Source organism: Salvelinus alpinus, chromosome 27 (genome assembly GCF_045679555.1).
Source record: "Salvelinus alpinus chromosome 27, SLU_Salpinus.1, whole genome shotgun sequence".
In the NCBI taxonomy this organism is placed as follows: domain Eukaryota; kingdom Metazoa; phylum Chordata; class Actinopteri; order Salmoniformes; family Salmonidae; genus Salvelinus; species Salvelinus alpinus.
The window spans coordinates 31,272,196-31,295,587 of NC_092112.1; the positions used below are offsets into that span (position 1 = coordinate 31,272,196).

General features: G+C 45.0%; 1 protein-coding gene across 1 annotated transcript in view; it reads left to right on the top strand.

Annotated features, from left to right (window-relative positions):
• The window catches only part of enah (ENAH actin regulator), a 104,951-nt gene extending 83,336 nt beyond the window's left edge, over positions 1-21,615 (top strand). Inside the window, exons 5-15 of the mRNA XM_071370282.1 lie at positions 1,417-1,714; positions 1,804-1,864; positions 5,058-5,798; positions 7,837-8,147; positions 9,099-9,256; positions 10,973-11,021; positions 12,931-12,988; positions 13,219-13,285; positions 17,916-17,994; positions 18,418-18,475; positions 18,709-21,615. Coding sequence (XP_071226383.1) covers positions 1,417-1,714; positions 1,804-1,864; positions 5,058-5,798; positions 7,837-8,147; positions 9,099-9,256; positions 10,973-11,021; positions 12,931-12,988; positions 13,219-13,285; positions 17,916-17,994; positions 18,418-18,475; positions 18,709-18,746 — 1,918 coding nt within the window. The 3' untranslated portion in view covers positions 18,747-21,615. The remainder of the gene's footprint in view (positions 1-1,416; positions 1,715-1,803; positions 1,865-5,057; positions 5,799-7,836; positions 8,148-9,098; positions 9,257-10,972; positions 11,022-12,930; positions 12,989-13,218; positions 13,286-17,915; positions 17,995-18,417; positions 18,476-18,708) is intronic.
• Positions 21,616-23,392: the final 1,777 nt, after the last annotated feature.

Here is a 23,392-nt window from a genome sequence, read left to right on the forward strand (position 1 = left end):
TGTTCCTCTCTAAAGGGTGTGTGGAGACTTGATGCTGCCCCACCAGGGGATGCAGGGCCAGGGAAGTAGGAGGGGTTCAATGGGAAGTTGGCTGGTGACTGGTGGGGTAGAGTATTCAGGTGATGAACCTAGAGGGGGGTGTCTGGCTGTGACATCATTGCGGAACAGGTGTGTGTAGCTAGCTCCTGGCCAGATGGAGCGCGGGGGCGGTGTGACACCAGATAGCGTTTGAAACTGATGACTGATGTTGATGATTCAACGTGAACAGTAGGGTGAAGGAGTGACTGAGGGAAAAGGGCTTGCAGCTTGTCCCTATACAAGTGAAGCACCACAGGTTAATTTGGTCAAGGCTTCAATTGTATTGATGTGACCCAATCCAAAATGTCCCAAATTGACAGTCATGGATAGGGGATCTGCAGTGTTATTATGACAGTCTGGGTAATATTTGTCAGCAGGCCTGGTTGAGGCTGATGAAGCCAAACAGAATAGGCGGGTACCAGTCACAGCCTCCATGGTAGTGATATGGGGAGAGCGAGAAGAAATGGCTTGGAGCTGCAGCCAACCAGCCAGAGTCACAGTGAGCTACAGCAGGCTACCCCAGGAGGCAGCCTGCCTCATCTCTTATTACAGCATGCTGCCCTCTAGTGATGAGATTTCTCGCTGCAGAAATAAGTCATTCCCAACCTGAGAAGCTCCTATCCGACCTCAGCAGACCTAGTTGGAATGAACAAGCTGATGTGTTTAGGTATTTGGTGAATGTTATGCAGTAAATGCCAGTAGAAGCTGAATAACAGACAGGTTCTGTTTATAACAGACAGGTTCACTACAGAATGGGAGGCTGTAGCCAGAAGAATACATTGTGGTGTTTAACAACAAATGTGCAGAGCTAGCTGTGGTTGCGTAACGGTTTGTCTTGCACAGAACAGTAATTACATAATGACAACAAGCTTATATAATGATGACAAAAATACCTTTTCCAAGTGACAGCACTGCCTGTGGGTCTGCGTGGTGCGTTAGGCCAGCGTGTGAAACGAGGTCAGGGCCTCATCTCTTCATTGACATTTTACAGGAGCGATTAGGATTAAGTGCCTTGCTCAAGGGCACATTGATAGATTCTTCACCTAGTTGGCTCGGGGATTCGAACCAGCGACCTTTCCGTTACCTGGCCCTATGCTCTTAACCGCTAGGCTACCCCATCTTCTCCACTCCTCTATTCTTTCTCCTCTCTGCTTTCTCCACAATCCTGTATGGTCTCTCCTTTTTCTTCTATGGTTTCCTCTCTTGACTGTATGGTCTCTCCTGTCTTAGTTCTCCTCATCGGGTGTCTCCTCGTCTGGTGTCTCCTCTCTCGTCTCTCCTCATCAACCCCTTTCTCTTCCTCTCTCTAACCTCTTCTCTCCTCTCTCCCCATGGCAGGCAGCTGCAGGAGCTTCAGAGGCAGAAGGAGATGGAGCGCGAGCGGCTGGAGCACGAGCGCCAGGAGAGGGAACGGCTGGAGCGTGAGATGCTGGAGAGGGAGCGTGAACGGGAACGTCAAGACCGTGAGCGTCAGGAGCGAGAGAGAGAGCGCGCCGAGAGGGAGAGGGAGCGCGCCGAGAGGCAGCATGTGGAGCGCGCCGAACGGGATCGCCTGGAGCGTGAGCGTCAGGAGCAGTTGGAGAGAGAGCAGTTGGAGAGAGAGCAGTTGGAGAGAGAGCAGTTGGAGAGAGAGCGGGCGGAGAGAGAGCGCGGGCGGAGAGAGAGTGGGAGCTGATGGAGAGCGAGAAGCAGGAGAGGGAGAGGATGGAGCGAGAGACTCACCAGGAGCAGCAGTTGGACAGAGAGCAGATGGACTGGGAGAGAGGGAGACGCATCTCCAACGCCGGTGAGCAGCCAAGCCTTTTTCCTTACCTCTTACACACTCGCCCACATGCATACACATACTTCCACACACACACACACACACCAACACGCATATGCACACATCTGATGTCTAGGACAGGACAAGGTAGTACAGTACACACTGACGACACAGAACAAAATGACAGAATAGTTACCAACAGGTGAGTGGGCTTAGATCTCACTTAATTTAGCAGTAGTACTTCCAAAGAGTCGTCTTGGGTGTAAAATCCCAGCTTGACATTTAGCTGGAGTCTGAAGCGGAGCCTAGACGCTGACTCTACTCAGCCATCCCTGGCCGCTCATTAGTTAGTGTGACTTATAGCGAGGCTCCTCTCCCATCTCTCTCTGCCCATCTGCCTGTGTGTTGGACGGGCTCGTGGAACAGCTTGAGTGGCGCTAGGGCATAGGGGGAGTGTTTAGGTGCTTCTCTCAGCGAGCAGGCAAGAACACACACACACTGACACACACTCAGCTCTCTCTGCCTACTCCTGTTAAATGGGTCCTGTTTTGACCAGGGATGGCTTTGACTATGTGTTGGTGGATGGTAGGGGGAACCCCAGCCAGCCTGCCCGGCAAAGCATAGGCAGGTGCAGGACTCAGGTTCTGGGTTTGGTTAGGGGAGGATCAAGGATGGGAGATGGGCATTGCTGCTACATATTGGGTCAGTGGGGGAGCCAGTGTTGGCATGGTTCAGTGCCACAATCATCACATTAACTGGGCCAGATTCTGTGTTAGTAGGAGAAAAATGAACCATCAAGGCTAACATTCTGCCTGCACTGCAGGAGCACATCAATATAACTAACATATCATGGTATAGAGTTCACTTTATTTTTCCCAGGACATTTATACAATAAATGCATAACGACCCAATTCACACAGAACATGACAAGACCAAATCAAATCAAATCAAATCAAATTTTATTAGTCACATACACATGGTTAGCAGATGTTAATGCGAGTGTAGCGAAATGCTTGTGCTTCTAGTTCCGACAATGCAGTAATAACCAACAAGTAATCTAACCTAACAATTCCACAACTACTACCTTACACACACACACAAGTGTAAAGGGATAAAGAATATGTACATAAAGATATATGAATGAGTGGTGGTACAGAACGGCATGGCAGATGCAGTAGATGGTATAGAGTACGGTATATACATATGAGATGAGTACTGTAGGGTATGTAAACATAAAGTGGCATAGTTTAAAGTGGCTAGTGGTACATGTATTACATAAAGATGGCAAGATGCAGTAGATGATATAGAGTACAGTATATACATATGAGATGGGTAATGTAGGGTATGTATACCAACACAAGAAACAATGTTGCATTGCATGTTGCTGTAACATTTGGGACGCTTTTGGGTTTGAGGTGTGAGTATGCACTTTTAATACGCTTCTAGTTGTCTTTCCTGCAGGAAAAACAAACATTTGCGCTGTTGGCCTAATGTACATAGCCTTGACATAGCTTTTGGTTGGATTTCCAATTTCATTCATAGTATGTTTAGTATTCCATTGGATGTCGTCAGTGTCTAATGGATGCCATGCTGATCCTGTGTGTAACCATACCTCAACTTCTGACTGAACACTTGAGGAGAGGTCTGCTAATAGGGCATCCGCAGATCCATGGACTATCTGAAATGAGCTTCCTGATGTGTCCGGCACACTGTGGCGTCTGTCTCATATTAGCTATGCCCCTCATCGCATTCAAAAGAACAAGGGATTCCTTGTGTGAATGTCAACAACTTTAATCCAGCCATTCCTACTACTGATGTGATGGTTTTAGACCGGTCCGCTTCTTCTGTAGGCCACTCTCCTAGGGAACACACTAGGCTACACACTAGGCTACATTTAGTTAGTGTGTATGGAGGAGATGGAGTGTATGTCCATTTTGGGGTTAGTGAGGTGTGTGTGTGTTATTACTCTGGAATCACAGAGCAAAGCTGGGGCCTGCCTCTGCCCACTTACCACCCGGAGGGAGGGAGGGAGGGAGGGAGGGAGGGGAGAGGAGAAAGGAGGAGACAGTTGGGGGATCGGGAAAAAGAGACAAACATTTGGGCAAGAGTAAGTCTTCTGGCTGGAGGAGTGTGTGTGTGTGGCTGCCACTGAGGGTCAGTGGAGCAGAATGAGGCCGGCACAAAGGATTAGCAGCATTGCCCCTCAGTCAACATATTGCATGAGTGGCCTCCGCTCTGGGCTAACTCTGGGGCTACGCTGGCTGGGGCCACAACAAAACAGAGCATGGATAATTCAGAGCATGCAGTCAGGCTCTGGCAGTGTGACCACCCAGCGAGACTACCCCCGCAATGGCTCACCTCACTAATTCTGTACTTTACATGAGAGATGAGAAGATACTACTGATGTGTGTGTTGATGAGAAACAGACTTTGTGATGGTATTTTTTTCTTTGTTTTGTAAGACAAGGAGCGAACTCCTTGTCATTTGAAAGAGGAGATTCTGACTTGAAATCGTTCTGATAGAAACTAGGTAATGGTGAATGCAAGTAAGGGGTGATTGATTTAAACTGGAGTCACCCAAATATATTGAAGCGTTTTATTTATTTAGTTCATTTAGATTGTACTCGAGTCTGTGCACCATTTGCTTATTGTTAGAACAATTTACAAAACATGTCCAAATTGGTGTCATGTCTCAATTGTGGTTCTTTGACTTCTAAATGTATAGAATACAACTGTTCTGCTTGCTCAGTCCTGGTATGGAGCGGCTGGATGCAGCATGGACAGAGTGAGTGACTGACCAGTGCTGTGTCTGGTGTGTGTTGATCCTGTGAGTTTCACCAGAGGCTAATAAAGTGTTTGAAGTGGGCATCACTTGATTAGGCTTCATTCAATGAGCGGCCAAGCCAAGCGCTCCCGACTGAAAGTACTATGGTCTCTGTTTTTCTGCTGCCTCTCTATCCATGTGTACACATTGACGCATTGTTTACAGAGTGTGCCTCAGGTTCTGTCTCAACTGCTAACCTTGTGTACTAATAGTAGCATCCTTTCTGTCAGACAAGTATAGAAAAAGGAGATTTAGGTCTGTGCTGGTTTTTCCTGCTTCATTTGCCCCCTTCTCTCTGTTCTTTCTGTTTCTCCCCCTTTCTCTCTCTCCTCTCCTGTGTTCTTTCCCCCCTTGTGTGGCTGCACGGTGGCTGCTTCTCTCCTGTCCTGTTCAGCGTTTGAAAGTACCCTCTACACCCCTCCGCCTCCAGAGTACTCCTCCAAGACCTCCTCTACGTCTGTGTCTCCCACCACCCCCAACTACCCTCCGCCCACCCTGTCACCCTCCTCTGCAACACCCCCCACCCCGCCTCTACGTCACTCTGCCTCCCGATTTGCCACCTCACTAGGCTCCGCCTTCCACCCAGTCTTGCCCCACTACGCCACAGTCCCCAGGCGACAGCCCGTCCCTCCCACGCCCCCCACCCCGGCCCCAGCAACCCCCTCCAAGTCTTTGGTGTGGTCAGCAACAAACTTCAGCCCTCTGCCCCCCTCGCCCCCAGTCATGATCAGTAGCCCCCCGGGCAAGGCAACAGGCCCTCGCCCTGTCATTGCCATCCCTGTCCCCAGCCCCTTGTCACAGAAACCCCCCTCCCCCAATGGGCCTCCTATGTTCCCTGCCCCTTCACCGGTCACCATTGGCAACAGCAGCAACCCCACCCCGCCGCCCCCTCCCACCCCACCGCCCCCTCCACCGCTGCCCCCTCTCTCCCTGTCCCTGTCCTGCCAGCAGTCGCCTGTTGTCTCCCCCATCGCTCCCCTTGTGTCCTCTCCCTCATCCCAGCCTGCTGTTGTCCCTTCTCCTTCCACAGCTCCCCCTGCCTCTGCTGACCTCTCTGTAAACCTCTCTGAGCTGGGAGACTCCTGCTCCTCGGCTCCAGAGGCCTTTCAGCCTGCAGACCCTCTGGCCCAGCAGGGTAAGGCCTCACCTCTCTCAGCCTCGCTCTCTACCTCCACTCACCCACTAACGGGGGGCCAGGGAGTAGCGGGCCTGCCCTAACCAGCTCGGCCCAGCACTGGGTGCCAATGCTGGCTGCAGCGGTGGATAGTATGGCTCTAGGTCTGCTAGGTGCTTGTTAATCTGTGTTGGTCAGGTGTATGTCTGGCCTCTGTCAGCATACTCTCGCCATGTATGTCCATGCTATTGCTCGTGGTCTTGAGTTGCCTGGTGAACTGGTTTGAATGGTGTCTGGGCATGGCATGGCATGTATGTGTGCACTCACAGACAGGGGGCTCTGTTGCATCTAGCTATAGATCGCTGCAGCTATGTCTGGAGGGATCAATGTCTCTTTGTTTCTCCTTTGCTTCTTGTTTTTTTTTTATCACCTCAAACTATTATTTTTCTGCAATTCACCATTGTGATGACCTTAGTATGTTACCATGACTTTTAACCCTCACTTGTCATGTCAGTGTTGTGTTCATCAAGCCGACTGGACCTGGTGACCGTAGGCTTGTATACGTGATACAAAAGGGACTGATAGATGGAGACTCATTTCTGCTCTATCCTTGTTCACTTAGGGTTCTTGTCATGACACTACTGTACGTTTCAAGGGAACGGGAAGGATGCTGGTGCGGAGGAATTAACATAGATATTAGATGTATTTTGATTAGGAAATGACTGACTGAACCCGGGGGCAGTCTTTAGAGGGATTTTCACTGTCAGAAGCTATCCAGCAGCTGGAATCAATAATATTAAGATCATTTTTTCCCTCTCATAAATAGAATAGTTAGCATACACGTCTGTCCCCTCTGCATTTGGGGATCCAAATAAATGAATAACCTCTAACAACCATGTCAAATGAGGACAAGCTTTTTATTATTCTTCCTTAACCGGCCATCACATCTGATTACCTTATTAACTTTATGAGAAATAACATTTAATTCAATAGTAGTTATCCACATTTGAAATCTTCCTGAAAACCATTGCAGTTTCAAAAGTTCAGATTTGACATAATTCAAACACTCCAGTAGCATTAATGAGACTATTTTGTAACATAATAGAGTTTTAACAAAGTACTGAGTAAAGGGTCTGAATACGGGGTCTGAATCAGTTTATAATACATTTGCAAAAATGTCTAAAACATTTTTTTTGCTTTGGCATTATGGGGTATTGTGTGTAGATTTGAGGGAGAAACTAATCAATTTTAGAGTAAGGCTGTAACGTAACAAAATGTGTGAAAAGTCAAGGGGTCTGAATACTTTCTGAATGCACTGTGTATGTAGATGATTCAGTGCGACTATTTCTCCCACTTGGACTGACCCACCCGTGTTAGTGACCTCTGCCCTCCAGTCTCCTCTCTCATTGGCTGAAAGGAAACTGGTCACACTATAGAGATCCAGTTAAATTACTATTCTAATAATTAGTATTCGAATTCCTAATTCTATAGGTCACGCCCTCATTAACAGGAGCTCAATATGGGCACGTTCCATCATGGCTTATTGATCCAATCATCTGTCTGGGTTGAGGAATCACAATGATTTTCTACATGCTACTTGTTACAGTTAATACATCTCTGTGGTTCCATGGTTCAGGGCTGCTCTTGCAGGCATATGCCGATATTGACCTAACTAAGGCTGCTAGACTTCCTGTGTCCAATGCATTTTCTGTCTTGTTTATGTGTTGGATGTCTCCATTTGCTTCATTCAAATGGATACATTTAGGCCATTGCCACAACTCACTGATATGCATGCATGTTGTATGACAAACAGCAAGGGGATGTTGGCGACTTCATGCTGTGTCTTCACACACAAGTTTTAAAGTCTAAAGTTACCCAATAAATGGTCAAGCCTGATAATGTTAGTATTGATGCTGAATATAGTATGGGTACTTTAGGAAGCCTGAGTTTTGTGTGTGAGGATAAACTAAATAGGAGAGAACTCGTGACTCCTACTCTTTCTGTGAGTCCTACATTTTGATACTGACTGTTTACTCTTCTCCCTCCTCCCCCCATACAGACACAGTGTTGACGCCGGTGCTGCCCACCCCCCCTCCCCCTCCCCCCCTCCCTCCCGGCTCCACTGTGACCCCCACAGCCTCTGCCCAACCAGGCCCTCCTCCCCCTCCCCCCTTACCCCCCACACTCACCCCTACCAGCGGTGGGCCCCCTCCCCCACCCGGACCCCCACCTTCCCTCGGTGGCCAGGCCCACCCTCCCCCTCCACCAGCCCCTCCCCTGCCGCCCGGCCTCTTCTCCCCCTCAGAGGACCGCCCCCTGTCCGGGCTGGCCGCTGCCCTCGCTGGAGCCAAGCTGCGTAAAGTGCCAAGGGTGAGAGGCCAACACGCACAGAACAGAAACACACCCACAAGTCCTTACCCTTACACAGACACCCACTGTTTGTCTCATACCATATCCTCACAGGCTTGTAATCTTGTCCAGCACCAGTCACACTTTATATCCCCTCTATTGGAAGTAGTGCTGAGCTATTAACTAACATTTCATCGTTTTTTTGGATATTAAATCGACTTCTGTTCAATTACTTGAATTCCATTTAATTCACTTTTTTTGGTGAGCCCAGCTCGCTGTTTCATTCACGAGAGAAATCTGAGAAATCAAGTCAATGTACACAACGATGAGAGGGACAGAGACAGTTTGTGAAAGTATACCTTATCTACTTTGAAGAACTAGTACAATTATTTTGTCAGACAGTTCTGCAGCATACTGTAGGCTACAGTATTTAGGCTGGCTAGCTAAATAGGATGACTGAAGACAGTACAGTGTGGGGAGCACGTTAGATGGCCTGGCTGGCTGACTGCTGCTGCCTGAGTAGAGATGAAATGATGACTTTAAGGAATGAAAAATCAAATAAAAACTAAGTAATATACAAAACTCTAATATTTGATTATTTCATAGTAATTTCCCATTTTTCTATTGATGTGGAACTGTCTACCTGACTGGTCCACATTTTGGCCTTTGGAATTTCCATTAAAATGCTCAAATCATTGTAATGTCATTATTTCGTAATATAAAAATATTGAAATCAAACATCGGGATTATTTTTTAAATAATCTAACAATAACCGAACCAACCTCAAAACACGAATTACTCAGCACTAATTGGGAGCTGCCACTCACTTCAGATACATTTAAATCATGTAGCCCATACTGTACTTCACGCTTTCATATGCCTCACTCCACCATACCTGACCCCCAGTTATGTGCCTCTGTAACATGGTCTACCACTACTTCTCTGACTCTGACCTTTCTCTCTATCCTTCAGAGTGATAGTGGTGGTGATGCGGCAGCTGCTCTGGCTGCAGCCATGGCTGGGGGCTTGGCTGGCGCTACAGGGGCCAAACCTGGAGGGAACGGCCCTCTGGGAGGAGCACCTGGAGGAGGGGGGTTGATGGAGGAAATGAGCGCCCTCCTGGCCAGGAGGTAAACATTTTCAGATCAAATCAAAGTTTATTTGTCACATGCGCCGAATACAACAGGTGTAGACCTTACAGTGAAATGCTTACTTACAGGCTCTAACCAATGGTGCGAGGAAAAAAAGGTGTGTGTGTGTGTGTGTGTGTGGGTAAGTAAAGAAATAAAACAACAGTAAAAAGACATTTGAAAAAAGAGTTGCAAGGCTATATACTGCCTGTTAGTCAGGCTTATTGAGGTAGTATGTACATGTAGGTATCGTTAAAGTGACTATGCATATATGATGAACAGAGAGTAGCAGAAGTGTAAAAAGAGGGGTTGGCGGGTGGTGGGACACAATGCAGATAGCCCGGTTAACCAATGTGCGGGAGCACTGGTTGGTCGGGCCAATTTAGGTAGTATGTACATGAATGTATAGTTACTGACTATGCATATAAGATAAACAGAGAGTAGCAGCAGCGTAAAATAGGGGTTGGGGGGGGCACACAATGCAAATAGTCCGGGTAACCATTTGGTTATCTGTTCAGGAGTCTTATGGCTTGGGGGTAAAAACTGTTGAGAAGCCTTTTTGTCCTAGACTTGGCACTCCGGTACCGCTTGCCATGCGGTAGTAGAGAACAGTCTATGACTGGGGTGGCTGGGGTCTTAGACAATTTTTACGGCCTTCCTCTGACACCGCCAGGTGTAGAGGTCCTGGATGGCAGGAAGCTTTGCCCCAGTGATGTACTGGGCCGTACGCACCACCCTCTGAAGTGCCTTGCGGTCGGAGGCCGAGCAATTGCCATACCAGGCAGCGATGCAACTGGTCAGGATGCTCTCGATGTTGCAGCTGTAGAACCTTTTGAGGTTCTGAGGACCCATGCCAGATCTTTTTAGTTTCCTGAGGGGGAATAGGCTTTGTCGTGCCCTCTTCACGACTGTCTTGGTGTGTTTGGACCAATCTAGTTTGTTGATGTGGACACCAAGGAATTTGAAGCTCTCAACCTGCTCCACTACAGCCCCGTCGATGAATGGGGACGTGCTCAGTGCTCCTTTTCCTGTAGTCCACAATCATCTCCTTAGTCTAGGTTACGTTGAGGGATAGGTTGTTATTCTGGCACCACCCGGCCAGGTCTCAGACCTCCTCCCTATAGGCTGTCTCGTCATTGTCGGTGATCAGGCCTACCACTGTTGTGTCGTCAGCAAACTTAATGATGGTGTTGGAGTCGTGCCTGGCCATGCAGTCGTGGGTGAACAGGGAGTACAGGAGGGGACTGAGCACGCACCCCTGGGGAGCTCCAGTGTTGAGGATAGCGTGGCAGATGTGTTGCTACCTACCCTCACCACCTGGGGGCAGCCTGTCAGGAAGTCCAGGATCCAGTTGCAGAGGGAGGTGTTTAGTCCCAGGATCCTTAGCTTGGTGATGAGCTTTGAGGGTACTATGGTGTTGAACGCTGACAGTAGTCAATGAACAGCATTCTCACATAGGTGTTCCTTTTGTCCACTACATTCACATTTGAAACATGGAGAGAGGAGGGATACAGCATGTTTGGGTGGGCTTGAGGTCCAAATGTTTCTTGTCAATATATATATTTTCATTGAGTGCCATATCATTGCAGATCATGTACAGTAGCTGTTAGTACCACGTTAGCCAAACATTATTTAAAAGTAATTTGGTGTGAGAATATTTTTTTTTGACATACAATATAACATGTTATAACTTTAATATTTTGTGGGGTTTTTCAGGAGAAGAATTGCAGAGAAGGGATCATCGCCTGAGCCGGAGCAGAGAGCTGTGAGTATGACAGATAGACAGAGGCCAGGGAAAGTTAATCTCTATATCCTGCCTGACAGTATCTATCTAGTCTACCCATCTACAGTGGGGAGAACAAGTATTTGATACACTGCCGATTTTGCAGGTTTTCCTACTTACAAAGCATGTAGAGGTCTGTAATTTTTTATCATAGGTACACTTCAACTATGAGAGACGGAATCTAAAACAAAAATCCAGAAAATCACATTGTATGATTTTTAAGTAATTAATTTGCATTTTATTGCATGACATAAGTATTTGATACATCAGAAAAGCAGAACTTAATATTTGGTACAGAAACCTTTGTTTGCAATTACAGAGATCATACGTTTCCTGTAGTTCTTGACTAGGTTTGCACACACTGCAGCAGGGATTTTGGCCCACTCCTCCCTACAGATCTTCTCCAGATCCTTCAGGTTTCGGGGCTGTCGCTGGGCAATACGGACTTTCAGCTCCCTCCAAAGATTTTCTATTGGGTTCAGGTCTGGAGACTGGCTAGGCCACTCCAGGACCTTGAGATGCTTCTTACGGAGCCACTCCTTAGTTGCCATGGCTGTGTGTTTCGTGTCGTTGTCATGCTGGAAGACCCAGCCACGACCCATCTTCAATGCTCTTACTGAGGGAAGGAGGTTGTTGGCCAAGATCTCGCGATACATGGCCCCATCCATCCTCCCCTCAATACGGTGCAGTCGTCCTGTCCCCTTTGCAGAAAAGCATCCCCAAAGAATGATGTTTCCACCTCCATGCTTCACGGTTGGGATGGTGTTCTTGGGGTTGTACTCATACTTCTTCTTCCTCCAAACACGGCGAGTGGAGTTAGACCAAAAAGCTCTATTTTTGTCTCATCAGACCACATGACCTTCTCCCATTCCTCCTCTGGATCATCCAGATGGTCATTGGCAAACTTCAGACAGGCCTGGACATGCACTGGCTTAAGCAGAGGGACCTTGCGTGCGCTGCAGGATTTTAATCCATGACGGCGTAGTGTGTTACTAATGGTTTTCTTTGAGACTGTGGTCCCAGCTCTCTTCAGGTCATTGACCAGGTCCTGCCGTGTAGTTCTGGGCTGATCCCTCACCTTCCTCATGATCATTGATGCCCCACGAGGTGAAATCTTGCATGGAGCCCCAGACCGAGGGTGATTGACCGTCATCTTGAACTTCTTCCATTTTCTAATAATTGCGCCAACAGTTGTTTCCTTCTCACCAAGCTGCTTGCCTATTGTCTTGTAGCCCATCCCAGCCTTGTGCAGGTCTACAATTTTATCCCTGATGTCCTTACACAGCTCTCTGGTCTTGGCCATTGTGGAGAGGTTGGAATCTGTTTGATTGAGTGTGTGGACAGGTGTCTTTTATACAGGTAACGAGTTCAAACAGGTGCAGTTAATACAGGTAATGAGTGGAGAACAGGAGGGCTTCTTAAAGAAAAACTAACAGGTCTGTGAGAGCCGGAATTCTTACTGGTTGGTAGGTGATCAAATACTTATGTCATGCAATAAAATGCAAATTAATTATTTAAAAATCATACAATGTGATTTTCTGGATTTTTGTTTTAGATTCCGTCTCTCACAGTTGAAGTGTACCTATGATAAAAATTACAGACCTCTACATGCTTTGTAAGTAGGAAAACCTGCAAAATCGGCAGTGTATCAAATACTTGTTCTCCCCACTGTATAATTCAGTAGCCTGGTGTTTGTATTCTGTATCCATCCCTTCTGGATGTCTTTGGAGCTTCATATGTTTCTCTTTGAGGGTCATTGGTGGCATTAAAGAGGATCAATGGATCTCCCTCAGTGGATTATTAACTAAATGCCTGGTCACATTTCTGATCATCTGAAGCTGCCTGACCTATAACTTCTGACCTTTGAACTCACTGTGCTTCTCTCCAATAGGACGACGGCGGCAGCGAGGGCACCACGACTCCTAAAGTGTCTGCCTGTAGCACACCAGGCGAGTGGGGTACAGGATACAGTACAGGACTGTAGTGGTCAGAGATACACAGGACCAGAACAGAAACATGCACCTTCCACATTCAGACCACCAGGATCCTAATCCGTGTTGGCCAGCAGTTAATGTAGTTTGGCAGATTTGTTCAGTCAGTATTTTTTTGTCTTCTGATGAAGTGGTTCAGTTATATCAGTGTAATATCTCTAATGCTTTTGTGTTTCTCTCCTCCGCAGACATGCCCAGGAAACCATGGGAGAGGACTAACACTATGAATGGTAGCAAATCCCCAGTCATTGGAAGGTAAGTACCAGCATTCCATAAATGTGCTTAGATTTCATGTACAAACGGTAATACATTTTTAGTCTCTGAGTCTAAACACATTATTGGGTCAAGCACAACTAAGTAAAAATATCCACTGCCTGTCTGAATCATTGACTGCCTCTGCATTGCCGTTCATTATCATGTAACTGGAGAGAAGGAGCATAGAGGGTAGCAGAGCATGGCTCACTGCTGGGGTCCGACCCCTGGGCTTGCTGGTTCATGACTGGTTAATAACATGACTAAAGCACAGGGTTGCTGCTTACCACTAGGCTACCGCTAGCAAGGCTGTCTGTATCAAATCAAATTTTAATTGTTGCATGTGCCGAATACAACAGGTGTAGACCTTACAGTGAAATGCTTACTTATAAGCCGTTAACCAACAATGCAGTTTTAAGAAAAATTCCCCCCAAAATTAAGAAATTAAAGTAACAAATAATTAGAGAGCAGCAGCAAAATAACAATAGTGAGGCTATATACAGGGGGTACCGGTACTGAGTCAATGTGCGGGGGCACTGGTTAGTTGAGGTAATATGTACATGTAGGTAGAGTCATTAAGGTGACTATGCATAGATAATAAACAGAGCAGCAGCAGTGTGAAGGGGGGGGGGGGGGGGAGAGGTTGTCCTTGCACCACACGGCCAGGTCTCTGACCTCCTCCCTATAGGTGGTCTCGTCGTTGTCGGTGATCAGGCCTACCACGGTTGTCATCAGCAAACTTAATGATGGTGTTGGAGTCGTGCCTGGCCATGCAGTCATGAGTGAACAGGGACTACAGGAGGGGACTGAGCACGCACCCCTGAGGGGCCCCCGTGTTGAGGATAAGCTTGTTACCTACCCTTACCAACTGGGGGCGGCCCATCAGGAAGTTCAGGATCCAGTTGCAGAGGGAGGTGTTGAGTCACAGGGTCCTAAGCTTAGTTATGAGCTTTGACGGTGTTGAACGCTGAGCTGTAGTCAATGAGTAGCATTCTCACATAAGAGTTATTTTTGTCCAGGTGTGAAAGTGCAGTGTGGAGTGCAATAGAGATTGCATCATCTGTGGATCTGTTGGGGAGGTATGCAAATTGAAGTGGGTGTAGGGTTTCTGGGATAATGGTGTTGATGTGAGCCATGACCAGACATGAGTGCTATGGGTCGCTGTCATTTAGGCAGGTTACCTTAGTGTTCTTGGGCACGGGGACTACGGTGGTCTGCTTGAAACATTTTGGTATTATAGACTCAGACAGGGAGAGGTTGAAGATGTCAGTGAAGACACTTGCCAGTTGGTCAGCACATGCTCGGAGTACACGTCCTGGTAATCTGTCTGGCCCTGCGGCTTTGTGAATGTTGACCTGTTTAAAGGTCTTACTCTCATCGGCTACGGCGAGCGTGATCACACAGTCATCCGGAACAGCTGATGCTCTCATACATGCTTCAGTGTTTCTTGCCTCGACGAGTGCATAGAAGTAATTTAGCTCGTCTAATAGGCTCGTGTCACTGGGTTAGCTCGCGGCTGTGCTTCCTTTTGTAGTCTGTAGTGGTTTGCAAGCCCTGCCACATCCGACGCGTGTCGGCGCCAATGTAGTACTATTCAATCTTAGTCCTGTATTGACGCTTTGTCTGTTTGATGGTTCATCGGAGGGCATAGCGGGATTTCTTATCAGCTTCCGGGTTAGAGTCCCGCTCCTTGAAAGTGGCATCTCTACCCTTTAGCTCAGTGAGGATGTTGCCTGTAATCCATGGCTTCTGGTTGGAGTATGTATGTACAGTCACTGTGGGGATGATGTCATCGATGCACTTATTGATAAAGCCAGTAACTGATGTGGTGTACTCCAATGCCATCGGAAGAATCCCGGAACAAATTCCAGTCTGTGCTAGCAAAACAGTCCTGTAGCTTAGCATCTGCTTCATCTGATAACTTTTTATTGACCGAGTCACTGGTGCTTCCTGCACTATTTTTTGCTTGTAAGCAGGATTCAGTAGGATAGAATTATGGCCAGATTTGCCAAATGGAGGGTGAGGGAGAGCTTTGTACGCATCTCTGTGTGTGGAGTTATCTTTTTTATATATATTTTTCCCTCTGGTTGCACATTTAACATGCTGGTAGAAATGAGGTAAAACTGATTTAAGTGCATTAAAGTCCCCGGCCACTAGGAGCGCCGTATACAGCTCGTTGAGTATGGTCTTAGTGCCGCATCGGTTTGTAGTGGTAAATAGACCGCTACGAAGAATATAGATGAAAAGTGAGTGTTCCTGAGATGTGTCAATGAAAGCCCCAAATTCCAGGTTCTAATTCCAGGGCTCTAAATGGCGGTTTGTCGGTGAGAACGTGTTCCTGGAAATGCACCTCCAGCTTCCATGTGCAAAACAGAATGCTGACTGCCTCCACCACAAGTCCTTTTTTGTTTTAATTCGCTGAGAATGTGAGATGTTTTTTAGAACTTCCTTTAAAGTCGGTTGGTGTTGCATTTTAGCGTATTAATGCGAAAAGTTTCAGACAATTAACAGATCCCTAGAAAATTCCTATTACAATGCTTTATCATTGTAAAGTTAACTTAAAACAAAGTCAATATATCATCAATAGCAGTTGTTTTTCCATATGCCCTGACAGCTATACTCAGTGTGTTCTCTGTAGCCTGTAGATTTAGTTTGGGTTGGTTTAGGGAGGGGGGCTACAGGACAGGCCTTCTAAGAGCTGTAGTCTCTCTCTCACGGATTTGACTCACCGTGTAGAAATCTGATGGGTTCTGATCTCGTAAACAGGTATACAGGCCTGTAGAGTGATAATTCTCCCTTTTTGCTCATTTTGTGTCATTTACTGTGATCGAAGTGGAAGTGATATTTTGGGGGGGTTGGGTTAGTGCCTTGTAATTCCCACATACTGTATCTCTGTTTTGCCAGCAAAGTAATCACCAGACTACTAATGAATTCCACATATATACATTGGTTTATTCTTGTTTTAAAATAAGCAATCTATAGGTCTGTCATGTTACGTTTCCAGTTGCTTTACAATCTTTGTTTTACTGTCCATCTCTCCTACAGTGCCTATTTTGCTAAATTCCTGTCAAAGGGAATCCCTCGAACACGTCACAAAGAGCCCACTACTCACATGTACACACAGACTCAACACACTCTGTGGCTGTGTGCTACTATATAGTGAGGAAGCTAGAGGAGACATCACCCCGCCCAGTGCTGTTAATATTCACTTCCGTGCCAATTATGTCCCAGACGCACCCAATAGATAAGGCCACACAGCCCTGCATTGGCATCCTACATTTCTCTCACATAAACTGGCCTTAGTATCTGACCTATAGAGGAGGACAGAGAGACCACGAGAGCAAATACACAAACACGCAGAAGGACAACTATTGAGAATTGTTACACTTCCCCTCTTGGCTTCCACTTCCTCTCTGACAAGCTTTTGGCTGTTCACAGAGTTAATTTCTAAACTGATTTCACACTCAGATAGTTTCCTTAGTTCCCTTGAATCATTCCTGTAGTTGTAGACCATGGTGATTACCTTGTTTGCAACAGTGTCCTGTCCCAGCTGATCCAATGGCAGAGAAGCATGGCTGTGTGTGACTGCTGAATTGTGTGTGCATGCTGTAACTACAGCGGCCTGTTTCTGAACTCTGGCTCCCAAAGTCAACTTGATTGTGTTTAAATCGGGCTAAACTACCCAATGTCAGCTGTGTGTTTCCTTCCTATTAGTTGGCGTGTGAACTCGTATGGTTGGTGTGTGTAGCATGTGTATTGGGCTAGCTTTACCTAAGGCAGGGATGGGCAACTGGCGGCCCCCCATTTAAAGGCCCTCCGATCAATTCCCTTGTTATGTCAGTCACTGATGGTCACTCAATTAGCCCATTTCAGCTAACATAATTCTTTTACATTTAATTACAGCCCCTCGTGATGAGTTCAGATTTTTTTGTGGCCCCACCCCATCAAAGTGGCTCATCCCTGACCTAAGGCATTAAGCTATTCTATTTGTGATTCCAGTCATAGGACTCTACAGTTTCCAGTTAATTTACTGGTTCACTTTGCCTAAATCTAGATTCAGTTTGCTCTGAGCATAATGATGCTTGAACTAACTAAGTTCATGAAGGAGCCTCATACTGTATGTGGGCAGCCAAATTGTTAGGTACCCTGTCAAATAGGCTCAGTTGTTTACCACTAGTGTCATATCAATGCTGACAAATGGATATGAAATGGCCTGAAAATAATTGTGGTACTCTTATGCTCTACATTGCCATATTTGTGTATCAGTTTCCAAATTCTGAATTTAAAATAATAATGTTGGTGTATAATGACAGTTTGTTTTGTGCATTTAAGTCTAACTTCCAAGGTTTCCTGTTGTGTTTTGATATCAAACCGTCAATTTGAATCAATTTGAAATCTCAGATGTCCTCCTTTGGGGTTTCAATGCACTTTCTTTCAACTTGTTTATGTTATAGTTGCACATTTTTTAAAAGAGTGATTGAAGTGTCTGAGGACTGAATGCAGAGGAGAATGATCTAGCTACAGTCGGCACTTCGCTGTCTTGTTTTCCTCCAAGAGGGACTTCTGAAGGCCCCCTTGACAATAGCCCCAGTTTAGGTATACTACTCTAACTTTTTCTGTTTCTTGTCTACAGACCAAAATCCACACCGACTGGATCCCTAAGTGCCAACGGGGTGCCAACAGAAGGTCTCGACTATGACAGATTGAAACAGGTATTCAGAGGAGACAAGTAAAAAATGACCGACTTGCTGTTTGCTGCCAGTACACTGGAGCTGTTGTATTTTACACAGCATACTAAAGAGCCCTGAGAGGGTGTGCCCAATGACGGTGTCCTGTACTGGGGCAATCCCGCCCTTCTCCCCTATGAATGAGCCTGTTAGATAAGTGTAGATTCTTCATATACCCTCCCTATCTGTGCACACAGCAGCAGCCTCAGTCAGAGCAGTAACACAGAGGAGTGACACTATGGGCTTACTAAAACTCATTCAGCTCTCTGGGACAGTATCGCTCATTGATGCTATGCTCACTGTTTTCCCCCATCTCACATGTCCAAAGAACCTGAAGTTTGATACAAGTCACTTGTTTTTCCACTGTTTTTTGTCTCTAATCTTCTCCTTCCAACCTTGTATTTTCAGGACATTCTGGACGAGATGAGGAAGGAGTTATCAAAACTGAAAGAGGAACTCATTGATGGTAACTGATTGCTTGATAAACCTTATGCACATACTGCTCTGTAGTATGTGACAGGGTGTGAAACAAGTTCCTCAAAGCACAGGGCTGAGAAGAAGTCCTTACGCTTACGAGGCCTGCTGTACCTTTGTCATCAGAGAATTAGCATCAAACCATTCAAGCCGCTGCTAAGATCATATCAGAGCAAAGACAGCACAAAACACAATATAACTGACATGTTGTTTGTCTGTCCACAGCCATCAGAGAGGAGCTGGGCAAGTCGAACACTGTGTAGAAGGATCTCACCTCCCTGTAAATTACACCTATTACCGGACAACTGAGACAGGTCAACTTCAGATAGGACAATATTATAAAGAAACAAACAAGGAAAAAAGTTTAAAAAGGTGGCGATGATGATGACAATAACCGAATTAATACAGCAGACAGAGTTTGTGGGCGGAGCATCGTAAGGCACACAACTGGGGACGAGGGAGTGCGGGAGGCGTGTAGCATGGAAGCACTGTTGGTGTCCATCTTGTGAAGCCTGGCCGTTGCTGCCATTTTCCCGCAGCCTCACCTGGAGGACAGGACACAGTCATGAAGAGAATTGACTGTCATTATGCAAAGATTTCTCTCTTTGTCAGTAACACAAGAAAACAAGGAAAATCAACAAATAGAAAACTAACTATATTGAACTGTATACTGTATTAACCATTGAAGTGTGAGAAGTCAGACAGCGGTCACACTAAGATTTGGAACGGTTGGTGCGCACTTGTGATTTCAAAGCAAAAAGGCACGTTTAGTGGGCGAGTGTTAAGTTTGGAGGCAGGAGGGGAGGGAAAGGGAAGTAGGACTCAGTTTCCCATAGGGCCATAGGAGGGAGCCTCTTGTTGTGAATGAGGGACTGGTGGACTTGGTATTATCTACTGCTGCAGGACTCTGTAATGCTTGTCTTCCTCAAATACTATTTTAACCTGAATATGTACAAAAGAAGAAAAAATGATATCTACAAGTCTATCAATTGTCTGTTTTAATGTAAAACCATGGCCATATCAAGTAGCTTAATCAAATAGTTTCAAGATGGTCTGTCTTTTGGTCTGTTTGGCTTAATATCCGAATATCATCATCTTCTTTTTTCTATAGAAATGATCGCTGTAACAAGCTACTGTACTGCATTTCTTCTCACTGTTTCTGTGTGTTGCAGGCTGATGAGACGGTCACAAAGGGTACATGCCTTTCTACAGTCAATCTTTGTAGCTCTTTACCAAACAACCTCTGTCAATTAGTGACGGTTAATACTGCTAAAATCACCATGACCAGATCTGGAGATGGAGCTATTTGAAATCTCTGTACTGTTATTATGAACTGAACCTTTTTTCCTCTCCCTCTCATTTTCTGTCAAATGTTTGGTGCATGTACGATGAGACTGCCAAGAAGTTGCATTATTGTCCGTCAGTTTATAAGCAATAAGTGTAGCATCTGAGTTGAATTTCCCCCACATGTTTTCTTTAAAATGTTCCTGTTCTTTTAACTCCACTCCAGCGCCCTGTTGAGGATGTGATAGTGATTCTGTACCTCCTTCTGTTCACTACTGTACATCCACCAAATAGATTCTAAACTGTTCTGAAACAAATGGGTAGAGAATAGATGGAGATGGACAGACCCCCTCTGTTTATAGCCATAATGTACTTAATTTACTGAGGTACGTCATTCATTTTTCAATTCATGGTACTCATGGTATTTTGCATTTAAAAAATGCATAAGATAGTAATGAAAAAGACATGAGGGACACCCCATAAATGACTTTGTCGGCATGACATATCCGCATCCATGCTTGTGCCATTCAGTGTTTTACCTGTGCTTAATTATTTGTAGCATTTTTGTTTGCCTTTATTTCCTCTCCTATAATATGAAGTTCTGATAATGGCATACTTCTTTCGCCCTTTGATTGACTTTGTTCATATGGGAATGGCTACTTTTAATTGAAAATGTTTCCTTTTCAAAACAAAACTTTTTTGATTTCCTAAAAATCTCGATGTACAATCAACTGAGAGAAGGTCAAACTGAGGTCAGCCTGAGACTAGTGTAAAACAGCGCTGTCTTCACTCCCCTTGTGAGTGTTTTGCTCAAACACAAATTATTTCATTCTCATCTCTGAATCAAAGCATTGGAAGTTTGTACAGAAGAGTGTTTACAGCATCGATTGCACTTTATAAACCCATAGAAATTCATGATACTAAGATGAACCTGCTTACAAGATGCAGCCATCGCCAATAGTGTGTCTATCACACCAAAGGTTTCAGCTACAATCTCCTCCTACACACGTCACACTCTACTGAGTCGCCTTTTGTTTTATCATTGTCAAGAGAATGGGAGATATCTATATATCGAGTCCTTTGGATTGGGGAGTGAAACATTCTAATTAAGGATCATTCATATCTACATGGATAATTCTGTTTGTGATCTTCATGGTTTGTGCCTTGTTCTGAATTTACATTTAATATGTCAAAGATTTAAAAAAGACTAGTAATAATTCTAGGAACTGTCATAATCTCACACATGATCATTGTTTAGTTTTTTTGCATCCTGGTATAGTTATTTTAATGGGAGAATGAAGTTATGTTACAAAGTACAATTGAACCCAAGAAGTGGTGTATTTTCCTCATGCCATTTGTATGTTACAGAGCAGTTTGTTACATGGTTTAGGTTCTTGGCGCTTGGGAAATCTGAAAATGTATATATCATCTACAGCAGTGGAGGCTGCTGAGGGGAGGACGGCTCATGTCTGAAACAGAGTGACTGGAATGGCATCAAACCATGTGTTTGGTGTATTTGATACCATTCCACTAATGCCGCTCCAGTTATTACCACAAGCCCATCCTCCCCAATTAAGGTGCCACCAACCTCCTGTGCTCTACAGTTACATTTTTGTCCCCAAAATCAGATTTTTCCATCTACTGAGGGAACCGAAGCTGGTGGACATATTAAGAATAGTCATGAGAAATTCAACTGAATGTCTCTGAAATGAAGTTATCAGTTTCCTTTATTCTTTTATCATTCACATTGTACCATACCGTTCTCATATTAATTAGAATTTTCTTACATGCTAACATTGTTTGAGCAAATGAAATAAAATAAAAATGCAATACATGATTAAAAAGTAACTTTGTTTTGTGTGGTGTTCAATTGATGTAGTTTCAGTAACTCATTGTTAACTTTCTAATCTGGATATTTCTCTCCTGCTGTGGGACAAAATGTGATCCACAGGAGCTCATGAAACTGAAGAGTTACGAGCCATACATGTACTTGTGCTGCATCAGCAGTTTCTCTCACAGAGCTCTCAGCCTTTGAATATAACTTGTTTATCTGCAACAAAGAGAATGTGTGGGAGATCATACCCGTTTTACATGCAGGGCATTCATCAAATATTCAAATGCTTGAAAACAATAATTCAGCAGAAATACTGAAATTGAGCTTAGGTGAAAATCTTGGACTTGTCTTGTCTCATGGTGATTATAAGCCTTGCGTTTTACTCTTTATCTGTGTTGAATACTTTACAGATGTTGGGTATAAAGAGGTCATTACTGTATAGGAATTTGTCATAAGACTGTACTTGCTATAGAACTGTCCCCTCATGAGTCAGTCACTGCCTCAGCCACTTGTTCCTTAAGTAGGTCTAGGGAATTCCCAGCAGGCCTATTCTTAGTAGCAGACCAATCACGTTGTGTTACATTACCCCTTATTTCACACCCCATTAGCAGTGAATGTATCAGCGCCTCGGGTTTTGCGCTCTTCTACAGACACAGGTTAGCTGAGGCGAACAGGAAGAGGCAGGACTAACTGAAAATGAAGCAGAGAAATCTCTTAAGACTGTTGCACAAGCTATTTTTAACCCCCCACACAGTTGCTGTCTGAACCCAAGCCTATGTCCACTGCAAAACGAGGCCGATCATCTGCTTCTGGTCTTGCAGCTTTTTACAGGGGTGACAAGATCTCACAGTGGGAGTCAACTACTGTGTGCAGTTGTTTGCAACATAATGAACAGTAGAAAGATGTTTCCTGGAGGAGGGTCTGAGAAGTCTGCCAGTCCATTTGCAGTTAATTTGTACCGGAGTAGAGAAAAGGCTCTGCAGGGGCGGAAACTGCTGTAAGACAGGAAGATCGACTAAGCGGCTGTTTGGCTTCATGACCTCAGAGAGAGCGGGCGGAGAAAACGCTGTAATTGGACTAGAGTTTGTTTGAATTTTCAAAATATTTGTTTTATTTCCTTCCGTAGTCATGAAATGACTATGTGTGAACTTTGAATTGTGACATCTGTTTTGACTTTACATGCACAGTTATAACTGATTGCTGAGAGAAGATATGTTTCATGATAATATTCCTTCATAATCCTATGTTTTTAATATTTCTTCGCAATGTCTCAGACTCGTTGAATGTAGTTTTGGAATCTCCCTCTAAGCCTATAAAGCAACATCCCATTGAATTGCACAATGTGAGGTCAGACCAATGTGTTGAAGATACATCAGAGCTTCATAGAGGGAATGGCATAGCACCATGTTACAGCTGGTTTGTAATGTTGAAAGCAACTCCTGCAACAAGATGTTGTGAACATCTAATATATACCTGACACTTGGTAGATAGTGTCACTGGTTCTGCACTATTTTCAGCTTCAGTCAGATTAATTAACAATTAGAGTCAATATCTAATGAGGTCTAGAATGCATGAGCACTTTAGAATTTTAGAAATTGGAAAAATGTGTTGGTGAACTGCTATCTAACCGTTTTTTCCATTAGTGTAATTAACGGGCAGTAATAAGTTATTACATGATGCGCATTTATTTACAGATTTCTGGATTTCAATTGTTGATAGTTTCGTTTTAAGTTTAATACAATTTGAAATAACCTTTTATGACCAACTGTAATCAGTTTACTTTGTTTATTA